This window comes from Saccostrea cucullata, unplaced genomic scaffold (genome assembly GCF_032062105.1).
Source record: "Saccostrea cucullata isolate Sc308-1 unplaced genomic scaffold, CSIRO_AGI_Scuc_v1 ctg4745, whole genome shotgun sequence".
In the NCBI taxonomy this organism is placed as follows: domain Eukaryota; kingdom Metazoa; phylum Mollusca; class Bivalvia; order Ostreida; family Ostreidae; genus Saccostrea; species Saccostrea cuccullata.
The window spans coordinates 59,754-79,908 of NW_026937319.1; the positions used below are offsets into that span (position 1 = coordinate 59,754).

A 20,155-nucleotide genomic window follows, 5' to 3' on the forward strand; every position below is an offset into this window, starting at 1 on the left:
AATGTATGGTATCTCCGGTAATATGTTAGAATGGTTGGAAAGTTACTTGTACAATAGAAAACAGAAAGTTATGTATAAAAATTTATTTTCTTCTGTGAAAAATGTGCATGCTGGGGTACCTCAGGGCTCTGTCCTTGGCCCTCTTTTATTTTTGATATATGTGAATGATGTAGCTGAAAACATGATAACTGTTTGCAGACTATTTGCAGACGATAATTCTTTACAAAAAAGCTCGAATGACGTTCGTCTCATTGAACATCACCTAAATCATGACTTAAAAATTCTGGATGAGTGGTCCAAAAAATGGTTAATGAAATTTAATCCAAGTAAAACAAAGGTATTATTCTTCAGCTTAAAAAATACAAACCAGTTACCTGAATTATTTTTTGAAGACTGTCAGTTAGAATATGTATCTCAACATAAACATCTTGGTGTTATTTTTTCAACTAAATTAGGTTGGTCAGATTATATTGATAGTATTGTCAGTAAAGGCTACAAAAAACTAGGACTTCTCAAGAAACTAAAATTTTCAGTGTCTAGAGATACGCTATCCAAACTTTACACTTCTTTTATTCGACCACAACTTGAGTATGCATCTGAAGTTTGGTCAGGCTGTTCGCTGGCAGATATTGATAAACTTGAAAAGCTTCAACTGACAGCCGCTAGAATAGTGACTGGTCTTTCAGTATTAGCATCAAGAAATTCGTTGTATATTGAAACAGGTTGGGAACCTCTTGTAATAAGAAGAGACAAAGCCAAACTTTTAACAATGTTTAAAATTCACAATAACCTAGTTCCTGATTACTTAAAAAACATTGTACCGATGGTTAGAAACACCGTTTCAAATTACAATACTCGAAATTCATTTGATTATTCTTTACCTAAATGCAGGCTTGAATTATACAACAAATCATTTGTCCCCGATACTGTTCGCAAATGGAATTCACTAAGCAACGAAACAAGGGAAATAACATCAATAGGAATTTTTAAAAGAAAATTGAGTAATAATAATGATAAGCCTCCCAAGTATTTTTCATATGGAAAAAGGTATCTGAACATTTTACATACAAAATTAAGACACAATTGTATTTTAAATAATGATTTGTATAGATGTAATATCATAAGTAATCCAAATTGTTCTTGTGGTATGAAAGAGGATAGTCATCATTTTTTCTTTGTTTGTAGAAAATATTTTGAACCTAGACGCCTAATGATGAATGCACTACTTTTAACTTATAATGTAAAAATGATTAATGTGCACAAAATGCTATGGGGAGATGATTCCTTATCTTCGCAGGAAAATGAAAAAATTTTCGGTATTGTTCAAAAATTTATTCAGGAATCAGGTCGTTTTAATTAACACTATATAAATTGTATTATCTCTATTGAAATTATTATATTTTTATAATATCAACACTGTATTTATTATCATCATTATTAATAATTGATATCATTTCCTCATTCAGAAAACAATTATCTTTGTTCTTCTATGTATATGTATATATTATTGTAAAATTTTGTTAATATCGTATGGCTATGCAGATTTTATATATGGGAGAGGACTACCTAAGTTGTTAGAACTTGTGTCCGATCCCTTTGACATATTGTCAATAAAATATGTTCAAAACATTCCTTTCTTTGCAGGTGAGTGGAAAAAATATTCTCTAGCTCCCCCCCCTTTCAAATACAAGGCTGTCTATTGCTTTCATAAGAAGCAAACAACTTAAAATTAATGTATGATGTTTTGTTCGACGTCTTCATAATTTACTCTAATGAAATAATTACCCCTCACCCCAATGTAAACGTTTATATAAATAACTTATCATGATTATAGGTTCTATAGATATTGGTTGCATTAGTCAGGCAAGCTTTTTTGAAAAGTTATTACTTGTATTAGGAGTTACTATTAGACACATTAAAAAGAAATTTCCACTTGGACCATCTATTTTTTAAAATATATTTCCTGACAATTTTTTTCCTAAACAATAGTAATTATTCAAATATTTTAAGATTTCATTAAAAACAATATTATTGTTTTTTCCTTGATTGTTGAAATAAGTATTTCTTCACTAGTAGGATAATCAAATTAATTGCCATATTATTCTTCCAAATATCCAAAAATAACAGTTTTGACATCAGATACAATTCTTGTACCAGACTTTTGAAATATCCAATCTGACAATGCTAACCAAACCACAGAAACCTGTGGACAGTAGAAAAATAAATGTTTAATTGATTCTGGTTCTAAGTTACATATTGAACAAAGTGGTGAATTTTTTATTTTAGACAGATATAGGTTCTTATTAGAACCTAATATGGATAATTCTATAATTGAACCACATATGTCCCCAGTCTTTTGTTGTCAATTTAAAGTTTGCATAAACATGTTTCCAATTAAAATTTAACTCTATTTTTAGATCAGTATCCCATTTGTTTTCACAAATAGGTCTGTAATGTGTTTTTGACATTTAATAATCATAAATATTAATGGATCTTTTTCTGTTCTTACAAAGTATTTTTACAAATTCCGGTTGATATTGTTTAACAAAAGTATAATATAGATATTCTTGCTTACTCAACTTGTTTGTCAATAACTTAATTCCCTCGTTCGCAGCTTACTTTTTCTCCATTCCTTCACTAAAAGAATCAAATAAATTTAATTACTGAACTTCTAGATCTTGCAGTCCCGAAAAAAAAAACACTAGAGTTAAATCTTTGGAACTTTGCTTTACTATAGTCACTGTGAAAACTTTGGAACTTTGATTTACTTTAGTAAACCGGACCATTCCTCTAAAAGAACAATGCACAAGAAATGAATAATATATATTAACATGATTAATGCAGCCTAAAGGTTGTCTTTTGTACCGAAAAAAGATATATTTATTTAAAAAATCTATTTCGTTTTAATGTTTTATATATATCGAAAGAAAAAATATTCTACAAAATAAAATATGCGTTTTTTTCTGTTTTTGTTTTTTGTTTTTGTTTTTTTGTTTTGTTTTGTTTTGTTTTGTTTTGTTTTTTTTTTGTTTGTTGTTGTTTTTTTTGCTTTTGTTTTTGTTTTGTTTTGTTTTGTTTTGTTTTGTTTTAGTAAAAAAGGTCTATAATTAACTTTTTCCGGGAAATTATTCTCTCCTTTTAGTTCTTTGGCATCTACACCATCTGATGTCACTTCCGACAGTGTTCAATTCTACTTTCGTTTTGACCATAATGATAATCATTATGGTAATGATTATCAGCTGAAAAAATATTATTGCTGGAGGAAAAACAGCAGCTTACAGAAGATCTACTTAATGACAAACGATGGGACATACAGAAAATGGATACCTTCATACACGGGTTTATATTTTTTCTGTTAGTAAAGGTAAGAAAAAGGTGAAGGTACATGTAATAAATTTGTATTAAATTAAATTAGACAGTTAGAGAATGGGGTTTCTCAGCGAGATTTGTGGCGACTAAAAATTTTGGTCCGGTGTGTCCCCACGGGCACTGGAAGTTAATGTAAATATATAGTATGTACGTACTATATATTTACATTAACTTCCAGTGCCCGTGTGTGTCCCCACGAATCTCACCCCAGTGTCACATATATCATTTGGGGTTTCGTGCCTGACCTTGACCGCTTGTTTCGATTTTATTTTAGACATCATTTCAATTTCCTATCACCTTGAAATGTTCGTTTCTATCCCCTGAAAGGTTTACCGGTAAATTAAACAAAATATAAACTTGCTGATTTTTCATGGTAATGTGCTATATACATGATATATTCATTTAAACCTGATCTAATACTGAATAGTCTGGTTCAAATACTTCATTCCTACAACTCTTTCCTATTGAAATGAAACATAGAGAACTGACTTGTAGGCAGATAGTATACAGGTATATGCAAATAAAATGAAATGAAATCAACAGTTATATAAAATTCCATATTTTTTGCGACAGGCAGTAGCTATGCCATCGTCAATAATGTGTCCTTACCTGCCACTCTGGGAGGCCCGTTCTAAGACATTGTGTGGGAACAACCCCTCTTATTATCACTGTCTTAATGATCAGGCAGGAAACCTTCGAGAAGCATGTATAAAACCTGTATTTATCATCAGAGGTTAGTAATATATTGTATCAATATGATCAAATAAAAATTATGACATTGTACATGTATTTATTTGTCCTTATGTGGAATAGCATGTTCCTCTGTTGATCAATAAACTTGATTGAAAACAAATTTTACAGCTCCAGAAATTTATTAAACATGGCAATTTAAAGGATAAAATTATGAGTTATGTATTATTTATACACTTAATTACAAGTACAAGAAAGTTATTTTGAAAGTAAAATGAATAATCTTATGAGATTTTACTCTTAAATATTGTACATGCATATGACAAAGCAATTTTATCATTGCTTAGAGGCTTATTTAAAATCACTCTGACAGCAAGGTAAGTTAACACTCAGAGCTACAAAAAAATGTAGAAAATATTGCATCTTATTACTTTACTTTAGGGCATTATCCAGTCTTGTCTTTAGACTTGGACTTCATCAAGCCTGTAAAATGTCCACCAACTCATTACCAACCAGATGGACAAGACTCCAACAACTATAGAAGTCAAACCTGTATGTACCCAAAGTCACAGTGTGATGATGATGGCGAAGAGACTTGTGATGAAGGAAGTGATGTCACTGACAGGATGTGCCAATGTGACCACACACGTGGATACAGGTCATTAGAATATCTATTAGGAAACCCTAGAAACCAGTCCTGTTATCACCCGAAATCAGAAGAAAAAGGATGTGCCATGTACAACTGTCCCAATGGAGAAGAGTTAAATCCAGGTAAGGTCATTTATATGCATATATCTATAAAAAATATATTTATACTTGAACTTGCATATATATTGCTCTGCTTTTAATTTGGCAGCATGCAGCTGTTTTTTTATACACTTCCCTCCCTACTTACAATTCCTCTTATTCCACTGAATGAAATTAATTGCCATTGTGGCCATCTATTTTACTTTTTGATTGGACACTTACTTCAGGGCTTGCATAGCAAAACATGGACTTTGCAATAATAATGATATGAGAGGTGGGGGTATCATTTGTGAGCTCATTGCTGTACCTCCAGTTTATTTAAAATTATTTTTGAGGGATTTGAAATCTATGAAGTACAAATCAACTTTGCTACATGTATCTTGAACAACAATATCTTGAATACCAGGGATTTGTGGAAGAATTTTAGTATTTATTATCAACCATTTTTTTCTTTATGTAAATTATACTAAGTCTTGTAATCTTTAGTTCTCCTTTATCTTGATGTATTAACTTGGCTCTGCTGTCTTGAGATAAGGAGATTTTACTGTATGAACTTATTTTTATAAGAAAGTCCCATTATTATATTATAAAATACTGGGAAGGGATTTTCTAAGTTGTAAGAACTTGTAACCATGAATTAATCCCTCTGTATCTTTTATACAATAAATTTTGTTCAATACAAAACGATCTATAATAGTTCACAGATTTTTATTAAATCTGTCTATTTTGTCATTCAGCATATTTTTGTGTAAAGAAATGCCCAGAAGGATATCACAGACAAAAATATGAATTTGTTTGCGTGAAAATCAACCCTTTACCGTAAGTTGGCCTATATGTACTGTAAGTATATGTTTAGCATTTGGTTTTACTTGTTTTTGTAATTTTGTTAGGAATAAAGCCAATATAAAATAATCAAATATGAAATAAAGTGTAAATTGTGCTTTTATCATAAAAAATTACTGTTTTTCATCTGTCAGATCAGTAGATGTTCTCTTCATAGTTTATAATTCTAGTTCTGATCGGTATGCCAAGGTTATGAAAATTCAAAATGAGCACTTTTGAGAAAGTACCTTCAACTGTAATACTTAGTTTTTTTTGTTTGTTTCACTTTTGAAAATTCTGATTTACAATAATAAACACTGAATGCAACAATAAATGTTTTCTAACAACTTCAGATCACAAAGTCCTACAGTGAAATTTACAAGTACAGTCAAGATTCACACTACCTTGGTCATCCCAATTACAAAAGTTAATGAAGGCATGGATTCAATGCTTAAAAGTAAGTTCAGTTATGTATCTATGCATTAACAAAAACATCTAAGCAGATAATATTTAAATAAATTACTGTAGTCCAAAGAAATTAATTTTTAGTTTCTTGGATCGAAATTCATTTTAGTTCTTTTTTAGGCCACCTGAGCCAAAGACTCAAGTGTGCTTTTCTAATCAAAATCTGTTGTTTGTTGTTGCATGTCTTTGTTATTTTTTTCTCAAGAATCACCAGACCAATTTTAATCACATTAAATGAAATGTTTCTTGGCTATAAAGCAGATGCAAGTTTGTTCAAATGAAGAAAGGCACTTTCTTGCAAGGAGAGATAACTTTGAATAAGTAAAGGATCATTCTCTATAAGGCCGTTTTGCGGCCTACAATGACTTCAAATTTTCAGATAGTATTTTTTCCCTTAAATATTGCATGAATCACTAGGCTTTAGTTCCAATTTAATGATAAATATTGGTTGGTTAATGATACAATAGTATTTTAAATGATATAGGGTCACAAAGTAAGGTACTATCAGCCCGTATTAGCATTAGAGTAATGGGAAAACTCAAGAGGGTGGCTGTGTTAGATAACTCCTACGCATGTCATAACCACCTTTAACCAACACCAAAATTTGCGTGTAAATTTCTTATAAACATAAAAAGTGACTACCAAATTATGAATTTGGTTAAAGGTGGTTATAATATCTAAATAAAAACTTTTCACTTTATTTTTACGATATTTGCAGAAAAAGCTAACTACTCACAATGAAGGATATCAGCTATGTAGATTATTTCTTTTTATAAACTTTTGGTTATATTACAATTTTCTGTTGATTTACTAAGGAATATATCAGCCATGCATATTTACTAAAAAATAAGTGAACTTTTTACTTGAAAATCTAAAAATCAAAGGACTGAGAAGACTGGATGTCATGAAATTACAAGTGGAGACGTTTCTTTGAAATGTCTAATAAAAATTAAGAAATAAGAACATTTTATCGAATATAAGGTGTGAATGTGAGTTAACTTTTAAATTTATAATGACAGTTTGGTATATCTATATGTGCTACTTCTGTGAACTTCCGTATGAGTTCTGCAAATATTCTTTGTATTTCCTTACGAGTACTATATATGTTCTAGAAATGATGAAAACAATCTTTGTTGAAGTGGTAACATGCATTTATTATTTGTATTATTGATTTTTTTCCTATGGATACCCACAATTTTTTAAATGGACACTTCCGTACGAGTATCATTTGATCCATATTTTGTTAACTGCGTCTTAATATTGAGAGATAACATTAGTCCTGTCTTAGAAAATAAACTGGTAAAGTGGAGGGGGATTCCTAAATGTTTTATGTGATTTATAAATGAATGTTGCTTTACCCCATTTAAGGATTTTTCAACCAGATAAAGAAATCATCCACTTAAGGTCAAGTGTAGTATGCATAGTTGCATTAATAACCAACGCCCAACGCAGGACGGGGACCTTTTTTGAAAAAAAAGAAAAAAGATTATATCCAAAAGACCGATGACATTTACTTTAAATGCTAGACTTAGGTAGGGAACTGTCACTATCCGTGTTAAACAAGTTTTGAGGCTGCACTGGGAAAGAGACTGAATTTAATCTACCGGTTTCAAGAATGGGAAAGGAGCATCAAACCCTAAGGGTCCATTTTGTACCTGGGATGTTGTAGAACTCTTAATTCCGTATACTAGTAAATACGAAAACTTCAGAATCTTATATGCATAGTTGAAGGAACTGTTAAAATTCTACTCCATTTTATGTTGTGCTGTTAGACACGGGGGGGGGGGGGGGGGTCTCAACTTTTATACATGTAAATAAATAAAGTTTAGAAGGCATTTTTAATTGAATATATTGTGCAGCACGAGTAATTGAATAAAAGCAAAGCCATTTTACGACGCTATTTCATTTTACTTAGAGATGTATATTTTAATGCAACCGCTCTGAGTTTGTATTGACTATTTACATGTATATGGATAGTCAATATGTACTTGCATTGATATTCTTATGCTGTTAATTCTTAATTTTTTTGCAATTGTTGAATTTCTTTTCTTTATTACTACACTACTTCAGTTTTAATCATAATCAAAATCCATTCAGTGCTTTCAACATTTGATACATAACTTTTAGAGTTCAATAGAAACTTAGAAACCTCATTTCTAACATGGCTATTTTATACGTAAAATAAGTACCACATGTATAGAAATGATATACAATTACAATATAATTATATATAATATAATACGTTTCAATAAATTATAAATCAAACTTTTTTCAGCACCATACAGTATGAATTTCGTAAAGATTTACGTTCAAAATATGCAAAATGTGGATCCATTAGAATTCTTGTCATAAAAAATATCTTAGACCTTAAATTTAAAAAACCTTCGAATTTATTACTTGGGTATGGTGTATTTCCGACATAATTAAACAATTTTTGATCATTTCCATTCAAAAACATGCATAGAAACTTGATTTAAATAGACCTACCCTCAATTTTTCTTTAACTGACAGCCATTTTTCATCTCTAAATCATGTGACTTAGATGATCGAAGTTGAAAAACAAACATCAAAATCATGAACTACAATGGTTATAGTTATACAAAATCACATTTTAAAGTGATTTTATCGTAGGCCGGAAAATGGCCTTATAGAGAATGAATGCTCTTGTTTATATAAACATATTTTTCTTTATGTATTATACGAAATTCGCTTTTTAGACAAAACAATTCGACTTATTGGAGGAGCTACTCCCTATGAGGGCAGAGTTGAAGTTTACTACAACGGGGAATGGGGAACAATTTGTGATGATGGTTTAGAAAACAGTGGTCAAGGGAATTGGAATAACTCTTTTTCTAAAGTGATATGCCGATCTTTGGGATATTCCTCGTAAGAACTAAAAATCACTACAATGAGTAATTTACTTTTATTCCTCTATTGAATAGCAAATATTTTCACCCCTGAAGCATATGTTAGTGAAGATTTGTCCTTATCTTGGCTTATTTTTAAATAATATGTATCACCTCAATATGAGGAGGAAGTGCCTCCCATTTTTGCATTTTATGAACAGGTACTGAATCAGCATTAGCTTTTTTAATAGATGAAATTGCACTGCCTTTGATTTGCCATTAGAAAGCCAAAATAAATGTCAATATGAAGAATAAAAAAGTAGATGCACTATGGCACATATAAATAAAGATTCTTTAAAATTATCAAAATTGTACCTTTTTGCTATCTTTACGAAAACCGTTACCTTCTATCTATGGCACTTTATATAAAAAAATTGTTTCAGTCTTATTCATATTTATTAATAGTGGCCTCAACTTGTCATTAAGATATCGATTTATCGACAACACTATGACGGATTAAAGGGGATGGGAGGGGGCGCATCTCTTTAAAATTTTAAAAGTATATATAATATTTCAATAATATTAATAATGCAAAATTTTTGGTTTTATCATTAGTGGTGTATTAATAAATTGTATTTTTTTTTCAATGACCAAGTATCAGTTTTCTTCAAAATCTGATGAAAACCTTGCATTTCCTCAGATATGAATAATCGCATACTTAATTATTCAATTTATTTTCTTTTAAAAAGTGAAATATCATAGTGTACGTATCTAACGTATACCAATATTTTTGTGCCTGGTTTTAGTACTAACTTAATACATGAAAACCCAGGAGCTTCTGGGGGCTTGGCTCCTGGGTCCCCGCTGGGTTTGGCGACCCCATGAGGATCTTCAGGGGGCCCCCAGACCCCCTCCCTGGACATATCAACACCCAATCCCCCATTATAAATACATGTAACCTGACATATTCAATGTACGACAACAAAAGAGATTACACAAAGATAATTTACTGGTTTAGTGTCATAACAACGTTCTATACATGTACTTATTTTGTTTGCTTGAATTAGCGCAATATATACTGTAAACCAACTTTTATTCGCGAGGAATTTTCACGAAGTTCTCGAGAGCCTCGGCATTGCGAATATTTCTTGTCTGCAAACCAGTCCTTACATTTTCTGTGTCTATTTACAATAGATCAAAAAAGGCTTGATCGCAAAAATGAATCGTTGCGAACTAGTTTAACCCCAGTAAATCGCGAAATAAAGTTGTCACAAACGAAAGTTGGGTTTACAGTGAATACATGTACATAAATGTTTTAGTTTTATAGCCCGATTGATGTTTTAGGCAAACTACAGTGAGTTTTTGTTGTGCACGTTGTGGAGTAGGAACAGGTCCTATATGGTTGGATAACGTTCGATGCAATGGATACGAATCATCTGTTGAGGAATGTTCACATCTTGGTTGGGGCAGTCATAACTGTGGACATTACGAAGACATGGCTGTCAACTGTTTTCCAGGGGAGGGTAGGATATTAAAAGAAATCACCTGAACATTACGCTTCAATTCAATTTACACCCTGGCAGTAGGTCAAGGGGGGGGGGGGGGGTTGGGGTTGTTACAATTTACTTTTATCTTGCATGTTATATTAACTTATATTTCTTACTTTTGTGCAAAAGTTCTAATTTCTTTATAATATGACATTAACAACAGAATAATTATTAACTTCCAATTTTGTTTTTTCATAATTGATGCTGTTTTATATCTTGTCATTTTTGGCTCGTCCGACCAGAGACCATGACATCTAATGCAGTAGTAAATAATCTGTCGTCCGTCCGTCTGATTAACTCTCTCTGTCCGCTTCTCTGTAAAATTTTTTTTTTTTACAAATAATGCAACTCCACACCAGTTTTGGTCTGATTTCTACATAATTTGGCACAACAAACAAGAAATAAATGATTATATGTTTCATTTTTTTTCATTATATTCATCAGTTTGCCATCTTAAAAAAACAAAACAAAAGCATTTTGGTGAAATTCTTCCAAACAGCAACTCCTTCTACAGTTTTAGTCCGATTTCTGAATAACAGTTTACAAGGAGAAAAAAATTAGATATATTTCTTTTCGTTGTTTTTACATGTTTTATGTGTTTCTTATTTTGTTGACGGGTTGCCATCGTTACTAAAAATAAAAAAAATATGTGAAACTTTATTATATGTTACTCCTCCGTCTCTGTTTTGCTAATTAAACTCGACTCAGACATAGACTTAAGATCATTATTTAAGGGGAAGAAGGACCTTGAGCTGAAAAAATACCTGTCGTTTAATTTTTTTTCATATTTTGTAATATAGTATGTCCTACATATCTTAAAGCATATATATCAATAGGTTTCTGGACTTATTTTTGAGATATTGAGTGACAAATACTATACCCCAAATTGTCTAAGTGGAGTTTTTAGCTCTTCTGAGCCAAAAGCTCAAAGAGCTAATGCTATGGCCATTTGTGCGGTGTGCGGTGTGCGTTAACTTTTTAGAATATGGGCCATAACTCAAGAACCCCTTGGCCAATCAGTACCAAATTTGTCACAGGGTATCCTTGGCCCAAGGGCTACCATTTTTACTAAAATAAGGGTTGGGACCCTAAAACAAGGGGAGATAATCAGGAAAACAAAACCAAAAGTACTGGTTGCTAAAAAATCTTCTTCTCCAGAACCACCAGGCAGATTTTCACCAAACTTACATACAAGGATCAGGATATGTTGAAGATTAAAAATTGTTCAAGGCATGACCCTGGGGCAAAGGGCGTGGTCTCAAGGTCACTTCAAAGTTGACCTAAATTTACAATTAATAAAAACGTGTATATTTTTCTTACTATAAGGACTAGAATCATCAAATCTTGTAAGTTGATGCATCTTACGACTTCACATCATGTTAACTCAAAAGTAGGTCACGGTGACCTACTTTTTAAATTTTGCGGGGATTTGTTTTCAAATTGATTTGAAGGCATATTTTGGACACTTTAAGGCCTATGATCATCAAACTTTGTCAGTTGATGCATCTTGGGTCTTTGAACAATGTCAACTTAAAAGTAGGTCACTGTGACCTACTTTTTGAACTTTATGACTTATCCTATTAAAAACATTAAATCCCATTATTTCAGACACTGGGAGGTTTAGAATCATCAAATCTTGTACTTTGATGCATCTAGGGACCTTAAAACATATTTATAACAAAGTAGGTCACTGTGACCTACTTTTTAAATTTTGCCGACATTTGTTTTCAAATTGTTTAAAATGCATATTTTGATTACCTTCAGACCTATGATCATCAAACTTGGTCAGTAGATGCATCTTGGGTCTTTGAAAAATGTCAACCAAAATGTAGGTCACGATGACCTACTTTCGACATTTTGTGGCTATATTTCAGTATCTTAGGCATTTGTTGGCTTAGAATCATCAAACTTTGTGAATGGATGCATATTTAGTTTTCGGAGAGTGACGACCAAAAAGTAGGTCATGGTGACCTACTTTTGACATTTTATGGCTTTATTTAAGTATATCCGGTACTTATTGGCTTAGAATCATCAAACTTTGTGAGTTGATGCATCTTGGATTTTCGGAGAGTGACGACCAAAAAAGTAGGTCATAGTGACCTACTTTTGACATTTTGTGGCTATAATTAAGTATCTCTGGTACTTATTGACCTAAAATCATCAAACTTTGTCAGATGATGCATCTTGGGTTTTCGGAGAATGTCGACCAAAAAGTAGGTCACAGTGACCTACTTTTGAATATCTCAGGTACGTTTTAGCTTAGAATCATCAAACTTTGTCAGTTTAGGCACCTTGGGTTTTCGGAGAACGTGGACCAAAAAGTAGGTCACAGTGACCTACTTTTGAATATCTCAGGTACGTATTAGCTTAGAATCATAAAACTTTGTCAGTTTAGGCACCTTGGGTTTTCGGAGAACGTCGACCAAAAAGTAGGTCACTGTGACCTACTTTTGACATTTTTTGGCTATATTTGATTATATCTGGTACTTATTGGCTCGGAATCATCAAACTTTGTCAGTTGAGGCATCTTACGGTTTCATTGAATGTCCAACAAGAAGTAGGTCACGGTGACCTACTTTTGAATATCTCAGGTACTTATTGGCTTAGAATCAACAAATTTTCTCAGTTTAGGCATCTTGGATGTTTGGATAACGTCGTCCAAAAAGTAGGTCACCGTGACCTACTTTTGACATTTGATGGCTATATTAAATTATCTCTGGAACTAATTGGCTTAGAATTGTCAAACTTTGTCAGATGATGCATCTTGGGTTTTCAGAGAATGTTGACCAAAAAGTAGGTCATGGTGACCTACTTTTGAATATCTCAGGTACTTATTTAATTAGAATCATCAGTCTTTGTCAATTAATATATCTTGAGTCCTCAGATATTTCCAATTAAAAGGTAGGTCACTTTGACCTACTTATGGTATTTGATAATTATATTATAATATCTTCAGTCTTAACTGGCTAAATATTATCAAACTTTGTAAGTTGATGCATTTTGGGTCTTATGATACTAATAGAGTTGGAGGCTTCTAATAGAAGTGACAGATTGTACAATTTATCAGAAGAGCGATTCAAGGCCCTTGGGCCTCTTGTAATTCTCAATGTTTCTGGGCCCATTAATCGGTCCATAATGGATTTTTTTCAGTATAGATAAAAAATATGTCAGCTAACATGTGTCTTTAAAAATATTTCAGAGTATAAATAGGGTGGAAAATTCGAAAAAGCAATATTCTTTTGTCACACCGCATCTGGAGACGGAAAATTACGTACTTTTTAAGACAACTTAAACATCAAAAAAATTAATTTGCAAAAAATCCTATCATTCAATATTTGAAAATTTACGTTGAAATGCAAAATCGTCATGTTATTGACTAGCTGTAAAAATATCGATTGATGAAGCTGAGCTCAATATTGCACAGGACATGGTTAAACAAGGCATGAGCTTGAGATAAACGTGTCATGTTTACATTTCTGGAGTACGGGAAAACCCAACTATGACGTCACACTTCTGCGAAATACCTAGACAACCCTGTAAATTTTTTTTTTTTTAATTCAAAGAATTTATTTTTGCTTTCACATTTACAGACTATGTACAATATATTTGTTTACATTCAATACATACATATACTATATAATTTTTCTTCCATATAATTTATATTATATACTTTATACAAATTCTCTTTGGTAAATGCTAAATACAAATTCATTTCATAAAGCTGCAAAAGATATATGACATTCATGTATATTATGAATCTTCATTGTGAAAGCTTTATATACAAAGAAGTAAACAAAGGGGAGGGGTGACGAGGGAATACAAAGTGAGGTGTAAAAATATTTTTTTGTGCTCTCTAATTCACAAAATACCCCACTATGTACTGATCATGACCCGTTTTTATGATAATATTATCCGCGTTTTACCTTGTATAATCATACTGTACTAAGAGATCCACTGTGACGTCAACTGCGACGTCAACGACTCGTTGGACGCGCAGTGTAGGGGAACAGAAGAGTGGATCAATCTATTCCGTAATTCTATAATATTTGCAATAAAGTTTGTATGTTTTTAGATATTTTTATACAAGATGGTGAACTCAAACAAACAGTCAAAAAATCATACAAATACTGTTGTTTCAATCTTGTTTTTTTACATATTTTATCAGAGATTATGACGTAATTAAACTGAGTCATGTGACCAAACATCCTTAGTCCCCTTAATTTGTGGCAGTTGCAATACTTTCAGGCCAAAGTGTTATTTTTCACTACTAGAAGAGCTAATTTCTCTTCAGAGACTTCTTGTTCTAGACGAAATCATAGAAAACATTTAAATTTTCATTTCTCATTTTATTTTGTCATTGTCTAGGTACATCGTCAATATGTACACAATTACCAACGACACAGATCACAGGAGAGACCACCACACCGATGACAAGTAATGAATCTTTTCTTATTTAATGTTATATTTAGGTCGAGTAATGTTGCCAAACTTTGTTGATGCCATTTACTAATCAGTCTGTCCCTCTGTCTGTCCACATTCACTTTTTAGCTCACCTGAGCCAAAGGATCAAGTAAGCTTTTCTGATCAAAATTTGTCTCCGTTTTCTTTCGTTGTCGTTGTTGTAAACTTTTACATTTTCATCTTCTTCTCAAGAACCACTGGGCCAATTTCAACCAATCTTGCTACAAAGTATCCTCGGGTAAAGGGGATTCAAGTTTGTTCAAATGAAGTGCCACGCTCTTTTCCAAGGGGAGATAATTATGAATTAGAGAAAAATTAATGCCATTTTGAAAAAAATCTTCTTCTCAAGAACCACTGGGCCAGGAAAGATGAAACTCATGTGGAATCATCCTCAGGTAGTGTAGATTCAAATTTGTTCAAATCATGACCCCCAGGGGTAGGGTGGGGCCAAAATGGCCGATCAAAGTTTTACATAGGAATGTATAGGAAAAATTCTTTGAAAATCTTCTTCTCAAGAACCACTGGGCCAGGAAGGATGAAACTCATGTGGAATCATCCTTAAGTATTGCAGATTCAAGTTTGTTCAAATCATGACCCCCTGGGTCTAGGATGGGGCCAAAATGGCCGACCAAAGTTTTACATAGGAATTTATAGGAAAAATCTTAAAAAATCTTCTTCTCAAGAACCACTGGGCCAGGAAAGATGAAACTCATGTGGAATCATCCTCAGGTAGTGTAGATTCAAATTTGTTCAAATCATGGCCGCAAGGGGTAGGGTGGGGCCAAAATGGCCGATCAAAGTTTTACATAGGAATATATAGGAAAAATTCTTTAAAAATCTTCTTCTCAAGAACCACTGGGCCAGGAAAGGTGAAACTCATGTGGAATCATCCTCAGGTAGTATAGATTCAAGTTTGTTCAAATCATGACCCCAGGGGTAGGGTGGGGCCAAAATGGCCGATCAAAATTTTACATAGGAATGTATAGGAAAAATTCTTTAAAAATCGTCTTCTCAAGAACCACTGGGCCAGAAAAGATGAAACTCGTGTGGAATCATCCTCAGGTAGTGTAGATTCAAGTTTGTTTAAATCTTGACCCCCGGGGGGATAGTGGGGCCGAATGGCCGATAAAAGTTTTACATAGGAATGTATAGGGAAACCTTTTAAAATCTTCTTTTCAAGTTCTTCAAGGCCATGCTTAGTGATATTAATAGGGAATCATCCTCAAGTAATGTAGATTCTAGTTTGTTCAAACCATGACAGACCCCCTGGGCGTCCCACTTCAAGCCCCCCCCCCCCCTCCTCAGTAAACTTGCAGTTCTGATCTGATATGTGCTTTTTCCTAGCCAATTGCCCAGGTGAGCGATGTGGCCCCTGGGCATTTTGTTATCTCCTTTGCACTTTATTTCTCACCCAAATACTCTGTCTTTAGAAGGCGTTTAAAAAAATCAGTGTTTCTTAATCGAAGGTCAAGATAAAAAAGTATCCATATTCAAGAGCTGTGTCTTAAACTTTTTTTCGACCGCATAATCTGGCTCAACATGATGAGAGTGTCGTGGCTCATGAAACACTTGTAAGATCGTATTCATTTTCAAAGAAATGTTTATTTTCTATTTTTTAAAATTGCTTTTCAGGCACGAGGGTTCGTCTTGTTGGGGGGAGCAGTCCTTATGAGGGCAGAGTGGAGGTGTATTACAATGGAGCATGGGGGACAATTTGTGATGACTATTATTTATTTAATGCTGGTGGATCGAATAACAGTTTCTCCAAAGTAATATGCCGATCTTTAGGTTTCCCCTGGTATGTAACAAGTGTTCAGGGATATGTTTTCAAACGCAAATTTAATCTAAAAAAATTTTAATCAATTTTACATTGTATAAATTGAAATTAAAAGTCGTATTGAAATTTATAATGAGGTAACATTTACAAAACGAAATAATCTATTTTTATTCATCATGGAATAATATATTTTGTGAGCGTTGAAACATCAACCTAGGCATAGATCTTTGTCCAATTAGGTCTGCAATAAATTTTTTTGTTGAAACTTTCAAGTAGAAATTAATTACGTGAAATTGGTGATATCAAGATTATGAAACTGTCATAAGTAATTTTTTTAATATATAACTTCTAATCCTTAGGCAAATATCTGTGAGCTATTGTTGTGCACGTCATGGACAAGGAACTGGTCCTATCTGGCTAGATGATGTACAATGTATTGGAAATGAAACAGATATTTCAGAGTGTGTACATATCGGCTGGGGCAACCATAACTGTGGACATCAAGAGGATGTTTCTGTCAATTGTCTACCAGAGAAGGGTATGAAAGTAGTACTAAAGTATGTTCTTGAAATAAACACGAATTTTGATTTAAACTGACGTATTGTGGAACTTGCATAATTCTCTGTGCAGCAGTTTTGTAGTTTTGAAACGGCTATTTTTCTTAAAGCTCAACTGAAGCTTATGCTTAAATGTATTATAATCGTTTATGTAGAATGTCTGTAATGTTTATTCTTTCGTATAATCTCTCCACGAAATCGAAAATCTGTTTTTCTTCGGTAAAAAAAATTATTTTAACTAGTAATTAAAATTATGAATGTACGCGGTGTCATTTTAATTATATTATATTAAACCCTTAGTTAAACTGACATTTTGCAATAGAATTTTCTACACTTAAAATGAAATCATTCTGATTAATGGCATATTTTAAAGATTGAATTAAACTTAAGCCGTCCAAAAATCCTTTTATTTTGTTAGCTTTCAGATTGTACATTTTTTACAATTATTCTTTAGTAATTTTATTCCACCCGCTTGAAAAGTGGGAGAGTATATGTATATAGTGATCGGAATGTCAGTATTTCTCTACGTACATCCGTCTGTACTCTTTGGGATACCCATCTCTTATCCGCAACTCCTCTTATACCCTTAAATGATTTTTTTGTGGTTTTCTCAGAATCTTGGGAACATATTTTTTTTTTAAATTTTTTGATCACATATTTCACGTTTCCCAGAGCAAAACAAGGACACTGGCATTCTTTCTTTATCATTGAAGGCTACCAATCTCTTATCTGCAACTCCTCCTATATTATTGAATAAAATTGAATGATATTTTCAGAGAATCTTTATTACATAATGCCATTGTGCACCTTCTACTTTATTTTTTGATCTGACACTTATTTCTTGTCTCCTAGAACAAAACATAGACTTTGCGTTTATAATGGGATGGGGAAAGCAAAGGAATATCATTTTCTGAGCTCAGTACACACAGTATCTCTAAATTTTTTCTGGATAATGATTACTGGTGCGATTCTGATTTTATAGAAATGTCAACATCCATACCAACAGCACATGTCACATCACACACAACCACAACAGAGACGGCTACAACAGAACAGAGAATGCCATGTAAGTAAATAGTGTTTGGATAGATTTGAGTTAGTTTGTGTTAATTTATTATTTCTTTTGACGACGTGATTGATTTTATTGACAAAAAAAGAAAATATATAATTTGTTGTGACATCTGTGTCATAAAAGTCCATTCTTAAAATAAATCTGCAAAAGTGAAGAAAATTCTCTTTTTATGCTTTTCTCATTCCATTTAAGTTTACATTTATATGTAGTATAAATGGTTTTCATTCTGAGTAGGAAAATACATAATTATGTTTAGCTTTGAAATTCTGGTACATGTAGACAATTTTATAAAAACTTGATTTCTTCCTCAGTTTGATTGATTGATTGATTATATATTGTTTAACGTCCCTCTCAAGAATTTTTCACCCATGTGGAGACGCCACCACTTGCCGGTGGAGAGCTGCAAATTTTTTTTACTCGGCACTCAGAGCCATTGAGCAGGGAGGGATCTTTTTCGTGCCAACACCTACTGCGACAAGGGACCTCGGTTTATACGGTCTCATCCAAAGAACCGGTCTCCACGTCCCACAGTGGGATTCGAACCCGCGATGTAAGGATTGACTCCTTACTTCGCGACTCTAGAGCAGACGTTCTAACCACTGCCTCACGCGGCCTCAGTTTGAAGTCTTATATCTTTAATACACTCCTTTTATTTTTGTTCAGTCACTCCCATTCGTCTAGTGAATGGAAATACCCCGTATGAAGGTAGAGTGGAGGTATATCACAACGGAGAATGGGGGACTATTTGTGACGACATCTGGGATAATCAAGATGCTACAGTGGTCTGTCGATCGCTTGGATTTTCTACGTACGTATCATAAAGCAGTACTGAAGCTTACCTATAAAAAATTGCACAAATTTGCTTTATTTCATCAAACGTGTTTGTTGCAAGCAGTATTGAATTTTCCCTAATATATACTTTTAAACTGATTAAAATCTTCAGCCAAATAATGCCCCAAACCACCTGAATTAAAGGAAACCTTGTTTTTTTTTTCATTTAAAAATGACTCAAGCATCAGATCAGAAAAAATCTAATTTGAAAGCTTCCTGATACACGTTGTAAGTGTATAAGACACAATAAAATTTCGAATTATGATCTATTAATCATTTTCGTCTTAAAATATAAGGGAGCCAGGACTCATAACCTCAGAAATGCTTGATACGATGCTGGGGCCTTTATAATTAACTCTTATGATTCGCGTTATTATCTACATGTATATGAATTCAATCACTAATACTTTTGGTTTGAAATAGATGTCAAAAGCTAATAAATTATTTATTCTGGACAGGAACAGTTCAACAGCTTTACATAGTGCTTATTTTGGTCAGGGAAACGGTTCTATTTGGATGGATGATGTTCGTTGTGCTGGAACAGAAACAAGAATTGAATACTGTAATCATTACGGCTGGGGAAGACATAACTGTCGCCATTATGAAGATGCATCCGTACGATGCCTGACAGGATTATGTAGGATCATTTCCAAATTCATATTTCTAGAATGATTATTGGTACAATGAAGCACGTTGAAGTGGTAAAATTATCCTTTTGGATGGAACGCTTTGAGCTATCTTTAGAAGTGGATCGTCTTGTAATGAAACACCCATTTCTTTAGAAAAGGAAAACCTCGGACGAATGATTCATTAGAATACCTGTAGAACAGGTATTCCATCAATATAATAACCAATTGACGATCTATATGAACACAGAGTAAGCGCGTGTTCGACCGATACACTTGTTATGATAACTCCAATAAACATAATAAATTCATAATTATATACAAATTCGTAGAAATACGTGTTTT

The 20,155-nt window shown here is 32.9% G+C and overlaps 2 protein-coding genes across 2 annotated transcripts; both read left to right on the forward strand.

Moving 5' to 3' along the window:
• The first annotated feature begins 3,224 nt into the window (after nucleotides 1-3,224).
• On the forward strand, nucleotides 3,225-6,139 carry LOC134247920 (uncharacterized). The gene is made up of 5 exons (XM_062730317.1): nucleotides 3,225-3,364; nucleotides 3,943-4,102; nucleotides 4,501-4,830; nucleotides 5,544-5,625; nucleotides 5,982-6,139. The coding sequence occupies exons 1-5, from the start codon at nucleotides 3,320-3,322 to the stop codon at nucleotides 6,112-6,114; spliced, it is 750 nt and encodes a 249-aa protein (XP_062586301.1). The 5' UTR covers nucleotides 3,225-3,319; the 3' UTR covers nucleotides 6,115-6,139.
• Nucleotides 6,140-8,817: 2,678 nt separating this feature from the next.
• LOC134247917 (deleted in malignant brain tumors 1 protein-like) lies at nucleotides 8,818-19,821 on the forward strand (the record flags this gene model as incomplete). Its single annotated transcript, XM_062730316.1, has 8 exons — nucleotides 8,818-8,979; nucleotides 10,284-10,462; nucleotides 14,852-14,920; nucleotides 16,580-16,745; nucleotides 17,084-17,262; nucleotides 18,264-18,347; nucleotides 19,017-19,161; nucleotides 19,649-19,821. Coding segments are annotated over exons 2-8 (844 nt in total), but the record flags the coding sequence as incomplete, so codon positions are not given.
• Nucleotides 19,822-20,155: the final 334 nt, after the last annotated feature.

Bases quoted from the DNA above. Each gene is read 5' to 3' on its own strand.
- LOC134247920 (XM_062730317.1), top strand. From the start codon at position 3,320: ATGGATACCTTCATACACGGGTTTATATTTTTTCTGTTAGTAAAG. The intron at 3,365-3,942 runs GTAAGAAAAAGG...TTTTTGCGACAG, and splicing joins TATTTTTTCTGTTAGTAAAG to GCAGTAGCTATGCCATCGTC. The intron at 5,626-5,981 runs GTAAGTTGGCCT...TAACAACTTCAG, and splicing joins GTGAAAATCAACCCTTTACC to ATCACAAAGTCCTACAGTGA.